Source organism: Microcaecilia unicolor, chromosome 1, assembly GCF_901765095.1.
Source record: "Microcaecilia unicolor chromosome 1, aMicUni1.1, whole genome shotgun sequence".
NCBI lineage: Eukaryota > Metazoa > Chordata > Amphibia > Gymnophiona > Siphonopidae > Microcaecilia > Microcaecilia unicolor.
Genome location: NC_044031.1, coordinates 430,761,558 through 430,787,129, shown reverse-complemented (window position 1 = coordinate 430,787,129; position 25,572 = coordinate 430,761,558). Strand labels below are relative to the sequence as shown.

The 25,572-nt window shown below is 42.2% G+C and overlaps 1 protein-coding gene across 1 annotated transcript in view; it reads left to right on the top strand.

Annotated features, from left to right (window-relative positions):
* Positions 1–25,572, top strand: part of PIEZO2 (piezo type mechanosensitive ion channel component 2) — a 556,315-nt gene that overhangs the window by 68,226 nt on the left and 462,517 nt on the right. The window contains exon 3 of the mRNA XM_030186524.1: positions 2,779–2,821. Coding sequence (XP_030042384.1) covers positions 2,779–2,821 — 43 coding nt within the window. The remainder of the gene's footprint in view (positions 1–2,778; positions 2,822–25,572) is intronic.

Genomic DNA, 25,572 nt, shown 5'->3' with positions numbered 1-25,572 from the left:
ATGACCCTAATGTGCTTCTTCCTGAGCCACTCCTTTGTTGCCTTGGTTGTATGTTTTGGGTCATTGTCGTGCTGGAAGACCCAGCCACGACCCATTTTTAAGGCCCTGGCGGAGGGAAGGAGGTTGTCACTCAGAATTGTACGGTACATGGCCCCATCCATTCTCCCATTGATGCGGTGAAGTAGTCCTGTGCCCTTAGCAGAGAAACACCCCCAAAACATAACATTTCCACCTCCATGCTTGACAGTGGGGACGGTGTTCTTTGGGTCATAGGCAGCATTTCTCTTCCTCCAAACACGGCGAGTTGAGTTCATGCCAAAGAGCTCAATTTTTGTCTCATCTGACCACAGCACCTTCTCCCAATCACTCTCGGCATCATCCAGGTGTTCACTGGCAAACTTCAGACGGGCCGTCACATGTGCCTTCCGGAGCAGGGGGACCTTGCGGGCACTGCAGGATTGCAATCCGTTATGTCGTAATGTGTTACCAATGGTTTTCGTGGTGACAGTGGTCCCAGCTGCCTTGAGATCATTGACAAGTTCCCCCCTTGTAGTTGTAGGCTGATTTCTAACCTTCCTCATGATCAAGGATACCCCACGAGGTGAGATTTTGCGTGGAGCCCCAGATCTTTGTCGATTGACAGTCATTTTGTACTTCTTCCATTTTCTTACTATGGCACCAACAGTTGTCTCCTTCTCGCCCAGTGTCTTACTGATGGTTTTGTAGCCCATTCCAGCCTTGTGCAGGTGTATGATCTTGTCCCTGACATCCTTAGACAGCTCCTTGCTCTTGGCCATTTTGTAGAGGTTAGAGTCTGACTGATTCACTGAGTCTGTGGACAGGTGTCTTTCATACAGGTGACCATTGCCGACAGCTGTCTGTCATGCAGGTAACGAGTTGATTTGGAGCATCTACCTGGTCTGTAGGGGCCAGATCTCTTACTGGTTGGTGGGGGATCAAATACTTATTTCCCTCTGCAGAATGCAAATAAATTCATATACTTTCCACAATGTGATTTTCCGGATTTAATTTGTGATGTGCTATCTCTCACTGTTACCAATAACCTACCCTTCAATTATGGGCTGCTCATGTCTTTGTCAGTGGGCAAACTTACAAAATCAGCAAGGGATCAAATACTTATTTCCACCACTGTAAATTCTAATTAGTGCTGATTAGCTTGTTAAACAATCAAGTTGAGCATGTAATTTGGCCGCACTGTCAAATTTGCATGCGCAACTTTAGTCACCATATATAGAATTTGGGGGTAAATGTAGAACTTTTCATTTGAGTGCATTCTCATTTAGGAGGACTGTCATATAGTTAATCCAAGTGGAATGTGTCCTAGCCAACTTTATTGCATTATCTGGCATATTAACCATTGATGCTCAGAAATGACCTTGAGTGTTAATTGTGAAACTCAAAGGTAAAGGTAAAAACCCCTATGTATAATCCAAGACAGAATCCAAAGAGTAGGGGTGGACCCAAAAACCTTGGCAGCCAGAAGTAAGATGTAACAAAGTTTATTCAGCACCATTCATGTATATGACCTGATATGGGGCTGTGTTTTGACGGGACACACCCGTCTGCTTCAGGGGTCTTACACTCACAGTAGAAACATAAAAAGGGTCAGTGCAGAACTGGTATAATGTGCCTTTGCGTATACCCCAGGATTCTCTATAGCGCAACTTATGTTACATGCACAAATCCAGTCATATTCTGGATTTGCGCATATAACTTAATTTGTTGACAAGCCAGTTGGCACTTAACAAGCAATTATTGACACATTGGCATTAATTAGAATTTATGTGCAGAACTGTCTAAGTGTCTTCTATAACATGACGCACATAAATTCTAAGTTGTATAGTTGAAAAGGGAGCATGGCCATGGGTGTAGAATGGGTAGATCATGGGCACGGTTATAGAATATACCCGGTTCGAACATAATTCAGGTGTTGGCATTTATGCCAAGTATTGGTATAACTGCCCATGACTAAATTTAGTGGCACCGATGGGTGCTTGGTGTATTCTATAAACTGCATAGAAATTTGGGCTTATTCTATGAAGTACTCCTAAATTTATCTGTACTTTATAGAACACACCTAGGCGTATTTTTTTAGCGCACATATTTTAGCTATCATGTATAGAATTTAATCCTTCATGCATGCTATACCAGTTTATTTTTCAACGATGTGATAATTGCAAGATCAACGTGTTTGTTTCAGTGGCGTTCCTAGTGGGGCTGACACCCGGGGCGGATCACCGATGCGCCCCGCCCCCAGGGTGCAGCGCCCCTCCCCTGGTGAAAAAACCCACCCGGGTGCACGCCGCTGGGAGGGGGGGGGTGCCGCGCGCCTGTCGGCTTCATTCGTTTCCATACTCCCTCTGCCCCGGAACAGGAAGTAACCTATTCCGGGGCACAGGGAACACAGAACGAACATAGCGGACAGGCGCGCAGCACCCCCCCCCCCCCCCAGCAGCGTGCACCCAGGGCGGACCGCACCCACCGCCCCCCCCCCTTGGTACGCCACTGGTTTGCCAGCATTGTTAATACATGAAACCTACAAAAAAACCTAAAAAGAAAAAACCAAAACACACCAATTTTGCAATTAGCGCATCTTAGTAAAAATACACCAGTGTAGCATGACCAAGCGTATAGCATGCAGGAGGTGCGCATGGTTGGTAAAAAAAAAGTGTAGAGCACACATGTTACATACATGACAATACAGCACTGGGAAAAATTAGAATAACTTAAATGTGTTTGTTTTTCCTTCATGTATAGGTTCAACATGGGAAAAAGCATTCCGCCAGATTGGTTTTGAAAGGTAGGCAATGAACTCGTTTCTTTGCATATTTGTTTGGTTTGAAAATATAAGAAAAAAAGATGTGCATTGCAAACATCATATGTATAATAATTTTGGTCTGAAAGTGTCCGATTAGTAAATAAGTAAAAATAAATTTCAGGAAAAGAAATAAAAACTGTTCTGCCCTCACAGGTGTTTATATTTTGTTTTGTATTGTACTGACAGCCTGTAGGCAAAGAGCAAGCAGTAACTTCCTGCTAAGGCAAGTAGGGGAGTAATTATTAAGGTTCTGTAAAAATGGGGCTTTTACCACACCTTAAGTTGCCATGGCTAATCTGGGATAGTTCGGTACTACACCTTATTCAGTCCCATAGAATATAACTAGTGCTGCTTGTGTGCAGCCTCACAAGCAGTGTTATTCTACCATCCCGGGGCATTGAGCCACAAAGATGCAGCCTGCTACATCCAGGCACCTCTGAAAGGAACCAACCAAAGAAGCATGGCCTTCCTCTGACATTCCCCCAAAACAGAGTTCTCTCATCCTAGCAGTATCCCAAATCTGATCCCCACCTGAAAGTCCCCCAAATTGAATCCCTCCCACCTAGAAGCTCCCCTTTCCCTTGCCCTAATTAAAACTCTCCTTCCATGAAAACTTCCCAAAATGAAGCTCCTCCTATTGGAAGCCCCTCCCTCCCTCCCCAGGGCCTGTCTTCCACTTTTCCTGGCATCTACTAGGGTCTGGGCAGGAGCGATCCCAAGTTGCTCCTGATTTGCCAGCACCAGGTTCAGTGGCACCAGTGACCCCTAATATTAGTCTCACGGTTTCACAACTAGGGGTAAACTTGCCATATAAAGGCAAACCTCACCAGGGCTAGCGGGGACTGTTTAGGGTCCCACTGGACCACCATGATATTTTTGAGGGGTGGTGCTTTGTGGTCAGGGCTGTGAGGGAGGACCTTCAGGCCTTGTGTTTGGCAGAGGGGGTATGTGCTGGGGGGGTGAGGGGTCCAGGGCCCCACTGGACTCCGAGGACTGACCGTAGCAGCTCAAGCTGACAGTGACAGCCCAAGCTGCCTAGCATAGATGGGGGAGGGGAAGAAAGAGACACTTAACCCGAGCTGGCATAGGGTTAAGGCGCTATTCTGCCCATACAATCAGAGTGCAATGCTCTGATCATATAGGCAGAATACCGCTGAGTTCATTTAAATATAATTTAAATGAGCTTGGTGGTATTCCATGATGCGCTTGTGCCAGACCCCTGCGATCATCCACGCAGGCAACACAGGTGCTAGAACGGTGCTAATGGCCTCTAGCGCCCGCGTTTGCTTTTGCCAAGCCACTGTGATAACTGTTAACAGCAACATTAATTCCTGTGTCAACTGCTTTGTGCACTTTCAAAAAAAGGGCACAATGATTTGTTGCTTGAAGAAAGTGCCAGAAACTGTAAGGCAGGATCACAAGAACAGTTTAAGTTTCTTTCTCATATGTAAATTACACTGAAATTAAAGGTACAATTAATGAATTATACAAATGACTGAGGTTTCGTTGACTATAACCGTTAACCATAATAAAAAAAAACCTGAATATGTGCACATTTTCTCTTGGCTCTAGAAAATATGTCAAGTGAAGCTTAATCACCAGCTTACAGTTATGCTGAATGATCCTCCCCATGTATAACCACAGCATTTATTCAAGCTTGTGATTTGCTTTCTGAGAATGCCAATAAATTAATTTAAAACATATGTATAGTCTAGATTGCTGAATATATCAAATTTCCTGCTGCTTTCTTTGATTTCTTCTTTTTTGGGATCTATTTCCAAGATCATTTTTGCTTAGTTTGGATTGTTGTGTCTTTCCTCTTAAAAAAAAAAAAAAGACATAGAACTTTTATTTTATAAACACTACCCACTTTCCTGATTTGAAATATTTCCATCTCCGAATCTACGTTATACATGTGGTTTTACATACTTACACAGTATCAGTGCGATGACTCTATGAGGCTCTGATGAGCCTCAGCAAAGCTTTAGCTTTCATTAATACAGATTTGATTTGGTATTAATGGATAGGTCAAAGTTTCTTTTCGTATTTTGCAAAGTTTGCTTCACCTAAATTTTAAACCAAGAATATCTTAATCTTTTTTTAATGCCCACACAACTGTCAGCTCAATTTTATTTATTTGTTATTTTAGCTAGTCTAAGTCATTCTTCCAGTACATGTGGTAGCCAGGTTGAAATAAGATGTTAATTTGTTCTGCTAGGGTGTTAGGCTAAAATTGCAAGATTTCAGGGAGGTCGACCACACCAACCGCTCTATTGTGTATGGGTGTATTGTGCTTGGGTGGCTCCATACGATATCAGAACAATTCTATGAAGCACACACAGTTACGTGCAAACTATGCATGTGATTCATTAAAATAATGGCATATATGCACTTTCTGTTTTGTAAACAAAAAAAAGATGAACTTTTCTTATTTTGATTGATATCTTTCCTACACATATAATGGCGTTCCTATTCTAATTTGGGCTTTTTTTTCATAATTTTTTAAAATGTAGATTGCTTTGATTTATACTGTAAAAAAAGCAATTAAGCAAATTTTAAGAACCACAAACACCAAAATTCCACTTAAGCACTATTCTGTAAATACTCACATATCAGAGTAACATGGAAGGGCATAATCGAACGGGGGCGCCCATCTCCGAGGACGGCCCCAGGAAGGAGCGGAGCCAACCGTATTATTGAACAAGATGGGCGGCCATCTTTCGTTTCGATAATACGGTCGGGGCCGGCCAAATCTCAACATTTAGGTCAACCTTAGAGATGGTCGACCTAAATGTTGAGATCATCGCACTTAGAGATGGCCGGCCTTGGTTTTCGCTGTTAATGGAAACCGAAGCCAGACATCTCAATACCGGCCAAATCCATGCCATTTGGTCTTGGGAGGAGCCAGCATTTGTAGTGCACTGGTCCCCCTCACATACCAGGACACCAACCGGGCACCCTAGGGGGCACTGCAATGGACTTTAGAAATTGCTCCCAGGTGCATAGCTCCCTTACCTTGGGTGCTGAGCCCCCCAACCCCCCCCCCCAAAACCCACTACCCACAACTGTACAACAGTACCATAGCCCTTAAAGGGTAAAGGGGGGCACCTACATGTGGGTACAGTGGGTTTTGGGTGGGTTTTGGAGGGCTCCCATTTACCACCACAAGTGTAACAGGTAGGGGGGATGGGCCTGGGTCCACCTGCCTGAAGTGCACTGCAGTACCCAATAAAAACTGCTCCAGGGACCTGCATAGTGCTGTGATGGAGCTGGGTATGACATTTGAGGCTGGCATAGAGGCTGGCAAAAAATGTTTTTAAATTTTTGGGGGGGGTGGGAGGGGGTTGGTGACCACTGGGGGAGTAAGGGGAGGTGATCCCCGATTCCCTCCGGTGGTCATCTGGTCAGTTCGGGCACCTTTTCAAGGCTTGGTCGTGAACAAAAATGGACCAAGTAAAGTTGGCCAAATGCTCGTCAGGGTGGCCTTCTTTTTTCCATTATCGGCCGAGGACGGCCATCTCTTAACCACGCCCCCATCCTGCCTTCGGTACACTGCCGACAAGCCCCCTTGAACTTTGGCCATCCCTGCGACGGAAAGCAGTTGAGGCTGGCCAAAATTGGCTTTCGATTATACCAATTTGCCCACCCTTAGGATAAGGGTGCCCATCTCCCGATTTGTGTCGGAAGATGGCCGCCCTTCTCCTTCGAAAATAAGCAGGATAGTAGCATAGTTACAGACAGCAGAGAAAGACCAGCATGGTCCACTTAGGCCCCTGTTTACTAGGGTGTGCTAACATTTTTAGTGCACACTAAACAGTACGCACTAAACGCTAAAGACACCCATAGGAATATATGTGTGTCTAGCATTTAGCGTACGAAAATGCTAGTAAATAGGGCCCTTAGTCTGTCCAGCAAGGTGGCTAAAGTTATGCCTGCCATTTTGTGCAGAACATGCAGGTTACCTCTTCTGCACCTTTGTTTAGGATTGTAGCTACCATTCTGTGTGGTTTACACCCTGCTATGTCTGTGTTTTGAAATGTGAAAGTCATTTGCTTTATGTTTAACATATTTATTCTCTGAAGAAAAATTCTTTCAGTTGCTGAATAATGGGTATTTGCAAGTATTTAAGATTTCAAAATATATTCAAAATTAAATTTTAAAACATTCTGATTTAAATTGACATCTTTTTTTTTCTTATTTCAAAGGAGATTGGATTTGATATACCACCTTTCTATGGTTACAATCAAAGCAGTTTACATATTATATACAGGCACTTATTTTGTACCTAGGGAAATGGAGGGTTAAGGGGTCCTTTACTAACTAAACTGGGGTAAAAGGGGGCCTGCACTAACATCAGTGCATGTTTTTGACGTGCACTGAGGCCCCTTTTTACTACAGAGGGTAAAAGGCTGTCTCTTTTTTTGAAAAGAAATGGCTGTGTGGTGAGTGAACCACTTACTGCACGGTCATTTCAGGGGGGGAGCACTTACCACCATCCATTGAGGTGGCAGTAAGGGTTCCTGCACTAACCTAGTGGTAACCGGGCAGTGTGCAGCACTGCCTGAGTACTTCCATGTAAACACTAGTGCTACAAAAGTAGTTTTGTAGCACCGGAAATGGAATGCAAAGGAGGTGGGAACTACCGCTGGGCTGCTGCGGTAGCCTGGTGGTAGTTCCTGTTTGGCATGCGGTAAGCCCTCTGGGTAAGCCACTTAGTAAAAGGGTCCCTAAGTGACTTACCCAGCGTCACAAGTGAATCAACCTCAGTTCCCCTAGTGCACTAACCATTAAGCATCTCCTCCACTAAAATAACCTGTTTAGAGAGGTCACTGTAAAAGAGCTCAAAATGCTAATTCCAAAGTCTGGAAGAGGTTAATACGATTGGGACCCACATTGTGCTTGTTGCTACTGAATTGTAATGATTTAAAAGGCAATTCTAGAAATAGCATGCAACAGTCACACACACCTCTTGTGTATAAAAGGGGCACCTATTTGGCATTTATGCATGGTGATACACTATCCCCCAGATTCTATAAAGTCGCACGCCCAAATTCCTGACTTGCATGTAAAGTTGAGCATGCAAGTTATAGAATAAAACCAATTGCGTACTTAACGACAGGGGTCTTTTACAAAGGCGCTCTAGCATTTTTAGTGTGTACTAATGATTAGCACATGCTAAACACTGGAGATGCCCATAGGAATATATATGGGCGACTCTAGACTTAGCGCATGCTAAAAACGCTAGTGTGCCTTTGTAAAAGGGGTCCTTAATTAGTAAATTAGGTGCTAATTAGACTTAAGTTGCCAATAATACTCCTTAAGTGACCTTAATTGGCACTAATTTTTAGCTATGTGTATATTGCACTTTGGCGCTATTCTATAAACTTGGCATCTACATTCTATAGCATGCAACTGCATAGGGGGCATGTCTTCCAGGGGCAAAGAATACTATAACTTACGTGTGCAACTGCCAACTTTATGCATGAACATTTATACCAGCCTTTGACATGGCATAAGTTCTCGTGCCTAAAGGAAGCCGAAAGCATGCCGACTTACACTCTATTCTATAATCGTCATCGTCAATAATACACTGAAACCTTCTGCTCAGTGTGCTGCTGCGGCTAGGAAAGGAATAGAATGTTGGGTATTATTAGGAAAGGTATGGAAAACAGGTGTGAGGATGTTATAATGCCGTTGTATCGCTCCATGGTGCAACCGCACCTTGAGTATTGTGTTCAGTTCTGGTCGCCGCATCTCAATAAAGATATAGTAGAATTAGGCGACTAAAATGATAGCGGGGATGGGACTGCTTCCCTATGAAGAAAGACTAACGCTAGGGCTTTTCAGCTTGGAGAAGAGACAGCTGAGGGGAGACACGATAGAGGTATATAAAATAATGAGTGGAGTGGAACAGGTGGATGTGAAGCGTCTGTTCACGCTTTCCAAAAATACTAGGACTAGGGGGCATGCGATGAAACTACAGTGTAGTATATTTAAAACAAATTGGCTCGATGGACCCTTGGTCTTTTCCCAGTGTGGCATTACTTATGTACTTATAATGACAGTTTCACATGCAATTGCCATTATAGAATTAGCGCTTAGTGCCCATATTTTTTCCACCTAATTTTGGCGCTCTTTCTTGAATCTACCCCTATGTGCTATTTTGCAAGATAGTGCGTAAGTGCTTTAGCGTGCACATGCAAAGAGGACAATTGTTTTCAATGGTTCTCAGTACTGGGAGCCAGATCAGGTAAAATAAGTACATTTGCACCCTGCCAATTCAAGGCAGTCTTCCATTTTGCCATAGCTAGGATTTCTAATGCTTGCAGGTAGCGCAGCACCTTGAAGGTAAAGGGGTGTGGACCATGATCTACTCACTGTGTACGACTCGGTATCCTGTGAATGTGTTCAATCTCAAATGGGCATATAAAGTAGAGGCCCAATAATTTTGGCAGCATACCTTTGATGGAAGTAATAAGATTGGGCCCTTTTATGCCCTCAGGAAGGCCCAGAATGTGGACATTACTCCTCCTGCTACAATTGTTGGATTCCTCCAACTCCCAATGTAATTTTGCAAGCTGCTTGCAGTCCTTCTAGGCCTGATGTGATCTTCCTTCTACACTGAAACTCCAATTGTTGCATTTGTTCCTTACAGGATTGAAGCTGAGTAGCAATATTTACTACTTTGGCTTTCAATTCAGACATGTTTACTGCACTTTCTCGCCAAATGATCGGCACAGAAATGAGGCAAAATGCTCCAGTTAGGCATGGATTTCTATGACATTCAATAAATAGTGTGAAACAGACAGTGCCCTTTATTGAATTGCATCATAGAAATCCGTGCTCACTTTCTTATCTAGGAATACCTGACAACATTCTGGCTGTCATGTTTAGCTTAACCTATAACCTCTGCAGACTCTTCACAGGGAGTCCAATATAATTTACAGCAATCTACAATACTGCCAACCAAAGCTAGTATGACCAATCGAAATGCTGTTTTACCAGTGTCAACTTGTAATGAACAATCTGTGTGACCTTCACAATCTAGGGCTGGAATGTACCCTCACAATCCACTAGCACTCCCAGATTCTTAATGGAATTTTTAGGGGGGGGCACCCCATCAGTCTGGGGCCTCTGAGTTAATGCTGTCCATTCCACCTCCCCAAAACAAATAATCTCTGATATAACAGCATTTAATTTCAACCTATTTATGCAACCACTGTGTAAATTGTTGCTGACAATCATTTGACTGATAGTATAATCAGGAGCAGAACTCAGTGGAACTGTAAGCTGAATATATCCTTCAACTGAAGAAGGATAGCCATACCTAATGGGAATAATTCTATAAATGCTTGTAGGGGCAAAACATTTGTGCATACTTTGGCTTTGTGGACTTGCCAAATTATAAAAGCAAAAGCATGTACATACTTATACTCTGAAAATTACCCCAGGGATACTATGTGCTGACATTCAGGCCTACTCTACAGTTTTTGGACAATTAAGTCTGTCAGACTAATAAATTCACTTACAATTTGTATATTGTAATGTCCAGTAGACTAAATTCACAGGCCCCTTCTTGGCTTCTCTCCTTCCTATTTTTCTAACAGACTTGTAATTATACATATTAATATGCAGGGCCACCTAGGGTGGCATAATTGTGGAGAGCAACACCATGATGCGGTGCAGCAAAGGGACCTTAAGTGAGTAAGTATATTCACTTAAGACCTGCCACGTATCACACCCTCTGAAACAGGAAGTGGCAGGATGCATGAGCCTTCAAAAACTGTACTTTTTTTTATCTCTGCAGACCAGTCCAGGCACTTAGGTTTATGCCCGTCTGCTAGAAGGTATAGAAAGAGAACTAATGACTTCTGACATAACCACTTGAGTATCCTGTGCAGCCAGTAGCCAGTCAGTGTTTCTCAGTCTCCAGCAGGTGGTAGGATGAGCAATTCTGCGCAACCTGGGATTGGTATTAAGAACATAAGTATTGCCATACTGTGACAGACTGAAGGTCTTTTGGTGTTAGTACATAACCTTTGCCCATCCAAACACCCAATAACTTTAAATTTAATTGTATTTGAAACAATATTCAAGCAGCAAACACTTGCTATCTTTTGTTTTCAAAAATACAAGGTTTTGTGATTTGGATGTTTTGTTTTTTGGTCCATTTTCAAACAAAAAATGTCCAAGTGCAAAACACACAAAATCAAGCCATTGGGATGTAGGAGGAGCCAGCATTTTTAGTAGACTGGTCCCCCACACATCCCAGGAAAGCAATAGGGCACCATAGGAGGCACTGCAGTGGACTTCATAATATGCACCCAGGTACACATCTCACCATTGCTCCCTTATCTTGTCTGCTGAACCCCCCAAAACCCACCCAAATCCCACTACCCCAAACTGTATACCACTACCATTGCCCTTACAGGTGAAGGGGGCACCTATATGTTAGTACAAGGGGTTTCAGGTAAGTTTTGGAGGGCTTACAGTTTCCTCCACAAAAGTAACAGGTGGGAGAGGTATAGGCCTGGGTTCACCTGTCTGCAGTGCACTGCACCCACCACTAGACTATTTCAGGGATCTGCATGCTTTTCTAATGGACCTGAGTATAACATCTGAGGTTGGCATAGAGGCTGGCAAGTAATGCTTTAATCACATTTTGGAGGGTAGGAGGGAGTCATTTGGTCATTTAGGGCACCCTTTTGTGCCTTATTTGTTATAAAAATAGGTCTAGCTCAAAATGTCTGAGTGTTAGTCTTGGACAGCTTTGTTCTGTTCCATTATGACTGAAAAACGTCCTTAAGAAGCCCTCTTGTAATTTGAATGCACTTCTGATGGACTTCATAGAAAATCGTCTAAAAATAGGTTTTGAAAATACCAATTTGGATGTTTTTGTAAGAAAAACGTCCAAATGCAGATTTATGCCATTTTTGGACATTTTTCTCTTTTGAAAATGAGCCCAATAATTTCAAAGAAAGAAAAATCAATCATTTTCCACAAAAGTCTACTATAATAGGGGAGAAGCTATGTAGCCCCCCCCCCCTCACACACACACAGATACTGATCATCCTTTTCCAGCCCCCCTACACCCGCACTCACCGGTCCAGTTTGGGAGCAGCTGCAGAGGCGCTCATTGGGAGTACCTCTTAGGGCAGGAAAGAGTCCCCACTCTTTCCTGCCCACTATTTCCCAGGAAGGACTCACCGAGGCTCAGGGGATGAGGGCGGCCAGCTGACCTTTACCGCAGTCCCCATTCCTGTGGTACTGCACTGCAGGAACAAGGACCTTGGTAAAGACTCTGCATGACAAAAGTAAATTCTGTGCGATTGGTAAATTCTGTGCTATGCAATGATGCAGAATTCTGGCAGGAGTAATGTGTCAGTATTTCACAGTAATTGTGAATGCTCAAAGTGTCCACCCCCAGCTTTAACACAGACCTTCAATCGCTTTGGGAAATTCTTAGCGGCTTCGTCAATCGGTCCCTGTGGCAGGCTGTCTCAGATCATCTGCATCGCTTCCTTGAGTTCAGCGATTGTTTGCAGCTTTGGGTGGAGCTTGTGATAGGCCTCCAACATTGCTCCCCAGACAAAAGTCTTCTTCACTGTGAAGTCATTAACAGTAAGCTGGTACCCTGCTTTTTTTTTTTCAATAATGGTGTAAAAAGAAGCACGAAGAGCCTTCAAAAATTGGGACACAATTTCTTTAATGGTTTAACTTGAAAAATAGCCTTCAATAAATGACCCGACACAGCCGTGTTTTGGTGCACAGCGCCTGCGTCAAGGGTCTGCATCAAACATAAATAACAGTGTGAATGTAACATGCAAAATACTTTTAAAAAAAAGAATAGACATACATGTAAAATATATTAAACATATTAAACATACTGTATAACCATGCGTCAACACATCAGGAATTTTATATTTAGTCAAAAAAAGTGAATGTTAAAATTTGTCTGAGCTGAATGTATTTGTCTTTGAAACAGTTAAGATGTAATGTCTTTCAAAGCTATAATAAATAAAGATAATGGCATATATAAAATGAATGTGTTTGATTTGTATCGAGCATACAGTATGAACATACATCAGCATGTGGAAAACGTCAGGATGTAATGGGATTGTCTAAACTGATTGCGTTTATCTTACAAACAATCTGAATGGAACATTAAGATGTCAGGCTTAATGAGCATTGCCTTGTTGTACTAACTTACCAAATGTGATGTGGCATCTGATAGATTGAATGTGCAGCGACTGGACTTATCCCTTAAGAGATAAAGAGTAACATAAGTGAAATACTGAGAACAATTGCCTAAAATGAAATAAAACATGTTAAAACAATAGAAGTTTGAAAAGGTGTTACTTTATGGTAAGACAGTGTTACTGCACTTGAAAAGGAAAAGAACAAACAGTGTGGAATAAAAAAACAAAACGCCAAAGTAAACTGTAATACATTGATATGAGTGTAATTAAAAGGTCTTTTAAAATAACACATCTTCCTGTTTGATTGCCGAAGATTAGCTTACAAAATAAAAAAAAATAAAATAAAATAAACTTATTATTAGGAAAATCAAATGCTCTTCTACTAAATCTGTGGGCACAAATTGGCTAAAAGTAAGGAGTGTGCTCGGTTTTGAAGGTGTATCAATTCAGCGGCTCAGGATGCCGCTACTGTTTGAGTAGTGCCGCTGCAAAATATATGGTACAAAAAAAAGGCATAAAAAATGCTTAATACAAACAGAAGCGCCTAGACTAACTTTTCATGAATAATGTGAATAGTAAAAAATTGTATTAGTGTGAGTAGTAAAGACACTGTTGGAATGTTCAAAGATTGCTGGGTGGTGACGCTAAAGAATCTGTAACTTTGCTGTGTTTAATGATAATCTCATTCCATTCGGCACACAGACAGAGATAGTAACAACAAATAAAGCTGCAAAATTGCACATTGAAATTCCAAGCAGTTGCTCAGAAAACAGTAAAAAAAACTCTAGGGGGTTACTTTTTTTTCCCGTCATCCTGTAAGTTCTGTATGCATGTCTGTAATATAAGCACCCACACATGTCACTTCTATAGCTGGTGTAAGTGCTCAGGCTAAGCATGTATTTGCCTGGTTACTCTAGTATTCATTAATGGAAAGTAGATACCAGTCATGAGCCCTCTGGATGCTTATATACAGGTGCAGTGTTATAGAATTACCCTCACATGTGTATTTGGTTAGGGTGCATGATGGGGCTTATGGTTTGGTGTTTTGATGTGGCACAGAGGAAAGGGGTGGGGAGGGCTCTAATTTTGGCATAGGAGCAACTTGAATGTGGATGGAACTAAATAGAAGATTCAAGAAGTCTGATAAGGGATGGGAGATTAAAAATACCTAAGGATAATCCTGGCAGCATTCAGAGAACGGTGAGGAGTGTATAATGTTTACTAAGAGTGATCTGCTGAAATTGGAAGAGTTGTTAGACAGAAGAAGATGTTAGTAGCTAGCTACATGCCAGCTTTGTAACCTAGCGTGTAGATGCTATTTCTGGTTCACTCCTCAGCTTAGCTGAGCAAGATTTTAAGTTTGCTTGACTAATTAATATATCATTGAGGAATTTCTAGCTTTATTGATATTACTTTAAAAAGATTATACATTCACAATGCAACTAATTCAGAAATTCCAAAACCTCTCCAGTGGACTTCATAGCTAGCTGGGTTTATTTATTTATTTATTAGGATTTATTTACCATCTTTTTGAAGGAATTCACTCAAGGTGGTGTAAGGTAAGAATAGATTAAACATGAGCAATAGGCAATTAGAGCAGTAAAAATATTCAAACAATAATACAAAGTATGGCTTGGTATACTACTTGCAATGACAACACAATACGTACTAGAACATTATAATTGGTAGTGAAGGGTAGGGCAAAGTTGTAACATATAGATGAGTAAGAAAGTAGGAAGAATTAGAAAGTAAGGTGAATGATTTGAAGAAAGTTGCACGTGAGGTCAGAGAGATGGTTAAATATTATCTCAGCTAGGGTAGGAGTGGATAAACATGTCCCGCTGCAGTATGTGCAGCCCGAGTCAATCCTTGTGTGTGTGAGTGAGACTAACAAGTTAGTTACTTCTTCCATTAAAGGCTTGGTTGAAGTGCCAAGCCTTATCATAATATTCAAGAAATTTGCATATGCTGGGCCTTCTGTGCTTGCAGATTTATCTCATGGATATTCATTGTGGATATCATGAAGACATGTCTAGCTTGTGGGGGTCTATTGACAGTTTTGTTAAGTCTAACAGAGATGAAATTAAATAGTCACAAAGAAATCAGAAGAAGCTGTGGCTCTAAGATGAGATCTGTTTTCTGAAAACATGGTTATCTTAGTAATAGTTACCCCAGTTCATTTTCTGTTTTCATAGCTTTCAGATCAAAGAAACATGTTTGTTACTTTTCAATGAAAAGGCCAAATTGATGTGTGTAAGCCCAAAGGGTGCATGGCTATGGGAGGGTGATGGGCAGGCCAGGGGTGTTCCAAAGAATTACATGCAATATTATAGAATTTGGGTGCTGCACACTCAAGTTGAGTGCCATATTTTACACCAGGTTTCAGTTGATGTAAGTCTCGTGCTCAAAGTTGGGCATTGCATTACATGCTAAGTGTTATTCTATAAAGAGAGCTCAGCCCAGAGTGCCTTTATAGAAGAGAATTAATTATTTCTAGTCCACCCTTATCCAGAGCGGAGCATAAAAGAACATACATAAAAACATAAAATCCATGATAACAACTATACCTCAACGCAAACATATTTAAAACAAAAGAAATAACTCACATCCCCAAAATGTTCAGTGCAGCAGTTCCCCCAAAAAATCCAAACTCAAAAAGTCCAGTCTTTATAGAATGGTGCTGAGCGTGAATTTTTCCCAGTGCATAATTGTCAGTACTATTTACTGAATCTGGCCCTGTGCGTGGTCCAGCATGCCTAGCTGTGCACCTGGGCACTGGTGATGAATATCTGTTATGCCTGGACAACTTCCGGGTCTACTTCAATTAACTATATAGTGCTGCAGTGGTCAGTGTTAATATTCAGCATCACTATTTGGTTAAGTGCCGCTGAATATTAGTGGTTGGGACAGCAAGCACAATTTAACTGGACAGGAGCCCCTCTTGCTCATTAAATCATTTTGAATGTCGACCCCTGCGATTTTAGGAAAGGGGCTACTTATATGTATAGATAGAAATACACAGAGATTTCAAGGGGGTGTGTTCTAGGTATGTTCTGGTTGGTCCTTCAAAGGTAAGTTTATTTATTTATGAAACTTTATAGCCTGCCAATTGAATTCCTCTTCACAGGTAATGAAACTAATAAACCCACACTCCCTGAAAAGCTTCACTTAACACAGGACTATCTTACTGACATCTTCAGAGCTGTGTTGTGCTGAGTGAAAGAGTGGCTTTGCCATCTTGCTGCTGGTTCTCTCCCAGGTGTGGGAGCTTGCTCCGCCCTCTTTTTTGATATCAGATGTTACCGCACCATGGCTCAGTGCATTACCTAAGGCGCAAGCCAGAGGTGCGCTCCTTTGTGCAACAACGTGCACAGCAGTTTGAGGTAAAATGTACAGATTTACATTTTGCCTTGTGTCCATTTTCAGCAAAAATTTTTAAAAAGGCATTTTTTTGCAGGTACGCTGAAAAATGATTCTTTGTGTGCCCAAAACACGCATCTACACTACCGCAGACCATTTTTCAGCACATCTTAGTAAAAGGACCCCCTAATGTTTTAAAATCTACTCGCCATTACTCAAATTTAAGGTCCTTATCACATCATAAGGATTATTTTTATTCTTTGGGATTAACGTCAGTGCCTTTTCTATATTTTAATGATGAGGGTTAAACAATCTTGGAAATTAAATTAATGATAGCAATGTTATAAATCTAAGGTATTTACAGTGATAGAGTGTAATCCATTGTCTTCAAAAGTGCTTTTTCAAACAATTAATAAGTTGATTTGTCCTCCTGGACCAAGTGATGCTGTTGTTGCCACAGAGCCAAATGCTCAATCACTTTCTGATTTTTTCTCTTCTAAAGTGGATAAGATCAGGGCAGAACTGGAAATGGTGCAGCCACTTGAGAAAATAAGTGGAAATATATTATCTTATGATATAAACAAGCACATTTTTGTGGGTAGGTGCTGGTCAACTTTTGATACAGTTTCTTTTATGGAAATCGCTTTGTTGATAGAAAATTTTTCACAAATCCATAGTATACTGGACTGCTACTACTACTACTACTATTTAGCATTTCAATAGCGCTACAAGGCGTACGCTGTGCTGCACAAACATAGAAAAAAGACAGTTCCTGCTCAAAGAGTTTACAATCTAATAGACAAAAAATAAAGTAAGCAAATCAAATCAATTAATGTGTACAGGAAGGAGGAGAGGAGGGTAGGTGGAGGCGAGTGGTTACAAGTGGTTACGAGTCAAAAGCAATGTTAAAGAGGTGGGCTTTCAGTCTAGATTTAAAGGTGGCCGAGGATGGGGCAAGACGTAGGGGCCATGGGTGTAGATTGGGGGGGCATTGCCCCCCCAAACGAGTCGCACCGGCGAACTGGCGGGGCTTAATTGTGTTTTCCCCGCCGGCGCTGCCTCGGTCTCTGACTCCCTGCAGCATTTTTGTCCGTCGCCGTCAGCGCTGCCATTCATTCTCACAGGCAGCCTCGTTCCCGCTCCCCTTTGCCGCGTCCACTCCTCCGACCGGCTCTCTCTGATGCACTTCCTGTTAAACAGGAAGTGCATCAGAGAGAGCCGGAGGACGCGGCAAAGGGGAGCGGGAACGAGGCTGCCTGTGAGAATGAATGGCAGCGCTGACGGCGACGGACAAAAATGCTGCAGGGAGTCAGAGACCGAGGCAGCGCCGGCGGGGAAGAGCGAGGCAGCATGCTGGCTGGTGGCAGGGAGACAGGGAGAGACAGTCACAGGAGCACTGTTGAGGTGATGGGGTAATGCTAGGTAGAGGTGAGCGAGAGAGGTGGGGAATGTTGGTGGGGGGAGATGCATGGGGGAGAGAGAGGGAGAAATAATACTGGATGTGGAGGAGGAGGGAGGGACAGCAAGAGAAAAGGGGAAATGTTGGAACATGGAAGTGGGAGGGAGGGAGACAGAGAGAGATGCTGTATGGGGATGGGAGAGATGCTAAAAGGGGAAGGAAGAGAACGAAAGAGATAGATGTTGGGCCCAGGGTGCAAGGAAGGGAGATAGTGAGAGTGATGTGGGCAGTGAGAGAGAAGACAGAGGGAAGAGAGGTTGTACATGGGGATGGATGAGAGGGAGGGATAGATATACACTAGAGGGGAAAGAGAAAAAGAGGGAGATTGTGGATCCAGGGACAGAAGGGAGTGAGGGAGAAATGCTGGACAATTGGAGGGAGGGAAGAGAGAGAGGAAGAAATGCTGGACCACTGGGAAGTGGGGGCTGGAAGATGCTGGGGTGTGGGTGTGTGTGTGGAAGGGACAGGGAGATATTAGGCTACAATGGGAGAAAGGGAGCAGGCGTGCTGGGCTAGAAGGTTGGAGGGAGGAAGATGCTGCAAATGGTGGAACTATTTGGGAGAGGCCAAAGGGGAGGTGGGAAGGAAACAAATGAGAGGATGATAGTGATGGGGGGGGGGGGCAGAAATGTGGTAAGGGAGACTTGATTAAAGATGAAAGGAAATGAAAGGTTGGAGGAAGGACAGAGAAGAGGAATGGGGCAGCTAGTGGGTGAGAGAAAGAAATGGAATTTGATAGCTGAAAACTAAAAGGAGGAGGATGAGGACGAGGGTGAAATTTAAGTGATCAGAGAGGAAAGAGCTAAAAAAGAATAATGTGTCAAAGGTAGGTGTAGTGAAGGAATGGAATAAGACAGGAGAGAAGAGAAAAGACAAATGGACAGCAAGCAGTTGAAGGAGAATTAGCAGAAAGACAGGAAAAGAGGAAACTGGAACCAGCATGATTGAACAGTAAAATGTCCAGACAACAAAGGTACAAAAAAGTATTTTATTTTGAATCTATTAAATGGAATATCAAATGGAAAGAAGACACTGCATAAAACAGAAGACACTGGGACCAAAGCGAATAGAAAAACTAAATGATCAGACAACAAAGGTAGAAAAAAGTATTTTATTCAGAATTTATTAATTGGAATATGTCAGCTTTCTGTGAAATTTTGCATGTAAGTTTCAATTTTTCTGGTATTGCTGCATGCTGAGTCTGACTTCTTGAGTTAACTTTCCAGTTCAGTATTTTGCCTTCATATTTTTTGCTTTCTAGTTCCTTGTGTCATGTCTGTTGTGTCATGTGTTTTTCACGAGGTAGTGTATTGGTGTTTTAGAGCCTGGTGTAAATACAGTTCTGCCTTTTCACGCATAAGGTTGCAGCTCGTCCTGTCCTTGGAATTAGTGCTGTTATGGTTTAGTAAGGTTATGAGTGTGTTTTTGCACAAGTTTGTGTATAGTGTGTTGCAGTGGAGAGATTGTGTGTTGGCTTTACTGAGGTGGCACCAAAACATCAGAAAGGGTGTAGAGCCTAAATCATGACACACTACCTCTTGAAGGATCTACATATAGAGCTTATGCATTTCTAAGGTCAACACTGGCATGGTATGGGAAAAGGGGTGGGGAAATACTACTGGAGTGGAAGAAGGAAAGAAGGAAGGGAGAAAGAGCTGGCTTGATATCTCATACATATTCATTATGGTTATTCCCAAAAAAAGCCAGCTCTTTTTCCCTTCCTTCCTTCCTCCATATTAGCATATCATTTGCATATGTATATATGCAAATGAATATGCTAATATGCTCCGCCCCATCCTTTGCCCCCCCAAATGAAACAGTCAAACTACGCCTATGGTAGGGGCTATGCCCTACATATTTGTTGAATCATGCTCCTCCTTATATTATATCTTGGATGACTATTTTGATTAACTCTATATTGCATTGGGTTATTCCCAAAAGAGCTGGGACAAATAGTGCTTACTCTTATTCCAAAATCTAATAAATTGGATACGTCTATACCTTCTAGTTTTAGACCAGTTGCCAGGATTCCATTGTTTGCAAAAATAGTAGAAGCCACTGTTGGAACCAAATTGACTTGTTTCTTGGATAAGTTTTCAGTACTTCATGATTCCCATTTTGGGATTAGAAATTAGAATTAGGACTTCTTTAAGTGATGGTATTCAATCTTTACTACTCTGGGGCATTTCATACTGTTGACCATTCAATTCTGCTTGTCAGGCTTGCAAATCTTGGTATAATGGGTGTAGCTTATACCTAGTCAGAGTTGTAGATAGGTGGGGTGCAAGGGGAGCAGCCACTCCTCTAAATAGATTTTGAATAAAATGGCACCTATTTGAATCAGCCCTTCTGCTTCACACTGATGCCTATTTAACAAAAGGTCTGCTCACCCTGACTTCAAAACCTAGCTATGCTTCTGTTCCTGGTTTAGGGTCTTCCTAACTAATATATAAATATAACACATAATAGAGGTCATATGCTGAATTTTATAGCTTACTCTAGAGATAATGATCTAGAGTAATTGATAGGAAATATATATTGGGAACCTGTTATATGGACTGATCATTATCTCTCTACTTTCAATCTAACAATTCCTGAAAATCTGGTAATTATTGAGAATGGCTGGAAGAATAAAAAGGAAATTATGTCTCATAGGTTTCCAGATAACGATATTATTTGGAACGAGACCTTAACACAATCTATAGAATCTACTCCTTCAGATACTCAAGGGATGCATGTGGAAAAGAGGAACCCAAACTATAACTATGTAATGCAAGATTCCACGTTAGGAGTCACCGACCTAGAAAGGGATCTCGGCATCGTTGTTGATGATACGTTGAAACCCTGTGCTCGGTGTGCTGCGGCAGCTAGGAAAGCAAATAGAATGTTAGGTATTATTAGGAAAGGAATGGAAAACAAAAGTGAGGACGTTATAATGCCTTTGTATTGGTCCATGGTGGAACCGCACCTCGAAATATTGTGTTCAGTTCTGGTCACCACATCGCAAAAAAGATATAGTGGAATTAGAAAAGGTACAGAGAAGGATGATGAAAATGATAAAGGGGATGGGACAACTTCCCTATGAGGAAAGGCTAAAGCGGCTAGGGCTCTTCAGCTTGGAGAAGAGACGGCTGAGGGGAGATATGATAGAGGTCTATAAAATAATGAGTGGAGTGGAACGGGTAGACGTGAATCGTTTGTTTACTCTTTCCAAAAATACTAGGACTAGGGGGCATGTGATGAAGCTACAAAGTAGTAAATTTAATACGAATCGGAGAAAATGTTTCTTCACTCAACGTGTAATTAAACTCTGGAATTCATTGCCAGAGAATGTGGTAAAGGCTGTTAGCAGGGTTTTAAAAGGGTCTGGACAGCATCCTAAAGGAAAAGTCCATGGACCATTATTAAATTGACATGGGAAAATCCACTTCTTATTTCTGGGATAAGCATCATAAAACGTATTGAGCTTTTCTGGGATCTTGCCAGGTATTTGTGACCTGGATTAGCCACTGTTGGAAACAGGATACTGGGCTTCATGGACCTTTGGTCTGTCCCAGTGTGTCAATACTTATGTACTTATGATGATTCAAGTATGGAATATTGCTATATCTGTAGTATTAGATAGGTTAGTACCTTTATTTAGAAAATTAAAGAATAAAAAATCAGAAAATCCCTGGTACATTGAAATTTTGCAGGATTTGAAAAGGAAATGAAGAGTAATAGAATGACAATAGAGAAAAACTAGAAAGTATAGTTGGTATCAGGCTTGGAGGAGTAGTATTCAGGATTATAAAAAGGCAATAAAGGAAGCAAAAGTTCAGTTCTAAGATGAAAAGATACATGATTCTGAAAATGCTTCCAAAAAAACACTGTTCAAAATGTATATTGAATTAACTAGTACTGATATAACCAGGAATATTTCTGAAATAACTCAGCCTTCCGCAGATCAACTTGCTCATTTTTTTTTCAATCTATGGTTAACAACATTAGACAGTTACTTGTATTAAATAATATAGAGGCTGATTTTGCACTGTTTGAATGACAGATTAACCAGATAGTTGGTATAAGAGCAGATAGACTATGGAATACATTTTCTCCTGTTTCTGCTACGATGATAGGAAAAATTCCGGGAAGGGTGACCAAGAAAGGAAGGCCTTTGGATATTTGTCCATTGTTTTACTTAAAGGCAATTCCTTCTCAAAACTTAATATGGCTTACTGCATTTATAAGCAATATGTTGCTTGAGGGTGTTTACCCTAATGAAATTGTTTTGATTGCTTTTACTTCCATTCCTTAAAATACAGAAGGAAATCTCACTCGAAAAGTTTAGACCAATGGTGAGTATTTCTTGGCTAGAGGAACTCTTTAAGTTTCTGGAAATTAATGATAGCAATGTTATAAATCTAAGGCATCTATGTATTTACATTCCTCACAGCATGGAGGAATGACCTGCACGTGAAGGGATAGCCATCCAGTCCAAAGACTACTACTACTACTATTTATCATTTCTATAGCGCTACAAGGCGTACGCAGCGCTGCACAAACATAGAAGAAAGACAGTCCCTGCTCAAAGAGCTTACAATCTAATAGACAAAAAATAAATAAAGTAAGCAAATCAAATCAATTAATGTGAACGGGAAGGAAGAGAGGAGGGTAGCCATCCAAGCACAAGCAATATAGGAGATACACATAGGCGCCCCGTATAAGAGGCTTGGGGAGGCTAAGCCTCCCCAGCCCAGCTTTGACCTGCCCCGCAGCCCCGCCTACTTCCTTCTCTGAATGCAGCCGGAGACAACACTCTGGACGAAATCTTCTGCTGCGCTTCTGTTGAGCAGCGCAGCGCAGCGGCAGCCAGGAACGAGACCTACGCTGATCCGCTGCCGTCGCTACTCTCCATAGCCAGCATAACATAAGAAGAAAAAGATGCGGGGCCGCAGCAGCATTCAGACATGCGCTGTCAGCTCTGCCGGTCTCTGCCCCGTGACGTCAATTTCCCGTTCCGGGGGCAGAGGACCGGCACAGCCGACAACGCATGTCTGAAGGCTGCTGCGGCCCCGCGCTTCTTTTTCTTCTTCTGTCAGCGCTACAGCAAAGAGGCCCGGGCCGGAGGGAGAGAAGAGAACATGGCCACTGGCTGGAAACGGTAGGAGGAGAGAGAGGGAGAGCAGAGGAGAGCCAGGGGGCATGGACAAGAGCAGTGGAGAGCCAGAAAGAGATGGGGAGAGAAAGAGGGGCCATGGAAAGGAGCAGGGGAGAGCCAGGGACATGGAAAAAAGCAGGGGAGAGCCAGAAGAGATGGGGAGAGAAAGAGGGGCCATGGAAAGGAGCAGGGGAGAGCCAGGGACATGGAAAAGAGCAGGGGAGAGCCAGAGAGAGATGGGGAGAGAAAGAGGGGACATGGGCAGGAGAGAGAGAGAGAAGCTGCTGGGGAGAAACTGGGGGAGACCCTAGCTGTCAGACTGAGAAATGCTGGCTGGATGAAAGGAGGGAGAAAGAGGAAAAATGCTGGAAGGAGGGGGCAGAATGAGGGAAGACGCTGGTAGGGAGGGAAAGAGGAAAGACACTGGAAGGATGGGGTGAGAGAGGACATGTTGAATGGAAAAGGGTCAAGAGAGAACTGTCTAGAAGGAAGGGGAGATAGAGGAAGACAATGGACGGAAGGATTGGGAGAGGATAATGGGTGGAAGGATGGAGAGAGAAAGAAAGAGGGATGACACTGGATGGAAGGGTAGGAGAGAAAGAAGGAAGGTGCTGGACATGGATGGAGGGAAGGGAAGTATATGCACATGGATGCAGGGGAGTGAGGAGAAATGCTGGATGTGGATGGAGGAGAAACTGTTGAATTTAAGAGCTGGATCAGGATACTGAAGGATAGGGACAGGGCTACAGATGGTAGACAGGACGCATAAGGACACAGGAGGATGGTAAGTTTCAATTTTTCTAGTATTGCTGCATGCTGAGTCTGACTTCTTGAGGTAACTTTCCAGTTCAGTATTTTGCCTTCATATCTGTTGTGTCATGTGTTTTTCATGTGATCAAGGTGCAGTATTCTGCTAGCATGTAGTATTTTCAGCCCTTTTTGGTTTTTTTTTTGTTTCATTAGGTTGTGCACTGGTGTTTTAGAGCCCGGTGTAATTACAGTGCTGCCTTGCCATGCATAAGGTTGTAGCTTGTCCTGTCCTTGGAATTAGTACTGTTATGGTTTGGTAAGGTTATGAGTGTGCTTTTGCACAAGTTTGTGTATAGTGTTTTGCAGTGGAGAGATTGTGTATTGGCCTTACTGAGGTGGCACCAAATCATCAGAAAGGGTTTTAGAGCCAAAATCATGACACACTACCTCTTGAAGGATCTACATATAGTCATTCATAAAAGGAGCTAATTGTGAACACTTTCCACCCTAAAAGGGTGTTTTGTGGCTCTACATGAGAATTGTGATATTATGATCCCTTGTTTCATATTGTTGATGGTCTGCATTTTCCATATGGGTGGTATATTGGTTTATTAGGGTCTGCCCAGTGTTATGGTACAGTAAGGTTTATGAGTGTGTTTTTGCACAAATTTGTGCATAGTGTTTTGCAGTTGAGCAATTGTGGTTAGTACATGCTTTGAGCAACCACTTTATTCTTTGACATCCGATACATATTTAATATCTAAATTTAATAAAAGGTATTAATTGTGACTTATTTTTTACTTATTTTTTTTCTATGTTGTCAGACAATTATGGATGTAAGCCCCGACACTGGCCCCACCCCTAACCCCGCCCCCTTTAGCCTCCCCAAACAGTTGGGCCACCGACCGCCTATGGAGATACAGATATCAGCATGCCTGCTGGAGCCTCTGAATTGCTGAGTTCCTTAGCATATCTAACAACAGAGACTGTATATAAGAACATAAGAATAGTTATACTGGGTCATACCAATGGTCCATCTAGCCCAGTATCCTGCTTTCATCAGTCCCAGGGCAAGCAGTGGATTCATGTCTACCTCAATAGCAGACTATGGACTTTTCCTCTAGGAACTTGTCCAAAACGTTTTTAAACCAAGATATGCTAATGTGGTTGCACATCCTTTGGCAGTGAGTTCCAGAGTTTAACTATTCATTGAGTGAAAAAATATTTCTTCCTATTTGTTTTAAAAGTATTTTCATGTAACTTCATTGAGTATCCCCTAGTCTTTGTACTTTTTGAAAGAGTAAAAAAATTGATTCTCTTTTACCTGTTCTACACCACTCAGGATTTTGTAAACCTCAATCATATCTCCCCTCAGCCATCTCTTTTCCAAACTGACAATCCATTACCTACATTCAGGGTGGTTTATATAATATATAGAGATACTTATTTGTGCCTGGGGTAATGGAGGGTTAAGTGACTTGCCCAGAGTCACAAGGAGCTGCAGTGGGACTTGAACCCACTTCCCCATGATCAAAGCCCACTGTGCCAATCACTAGGCTACTCCTCCACTCCGTAAACACAGTTATAGACCAGACAGGCTATTTTAAATTGAATTTAAGGTTCTAATCTAAGCCAATGTAAGTTGTGCAACAGGGGGCTAACTTCACAAAACCTGCCTGATCCAAAGATTATTCTAGAAGCTGTATTCTGCAGAAGTTGGAGTCACCTCATTTGTTGTTTATTTATGCTGCAATATAAAGAATTACAATAATCCAATAATGGAAGCAAAATTGCCTGTGCTATTGTTTAAAATCCACCGGGGCTT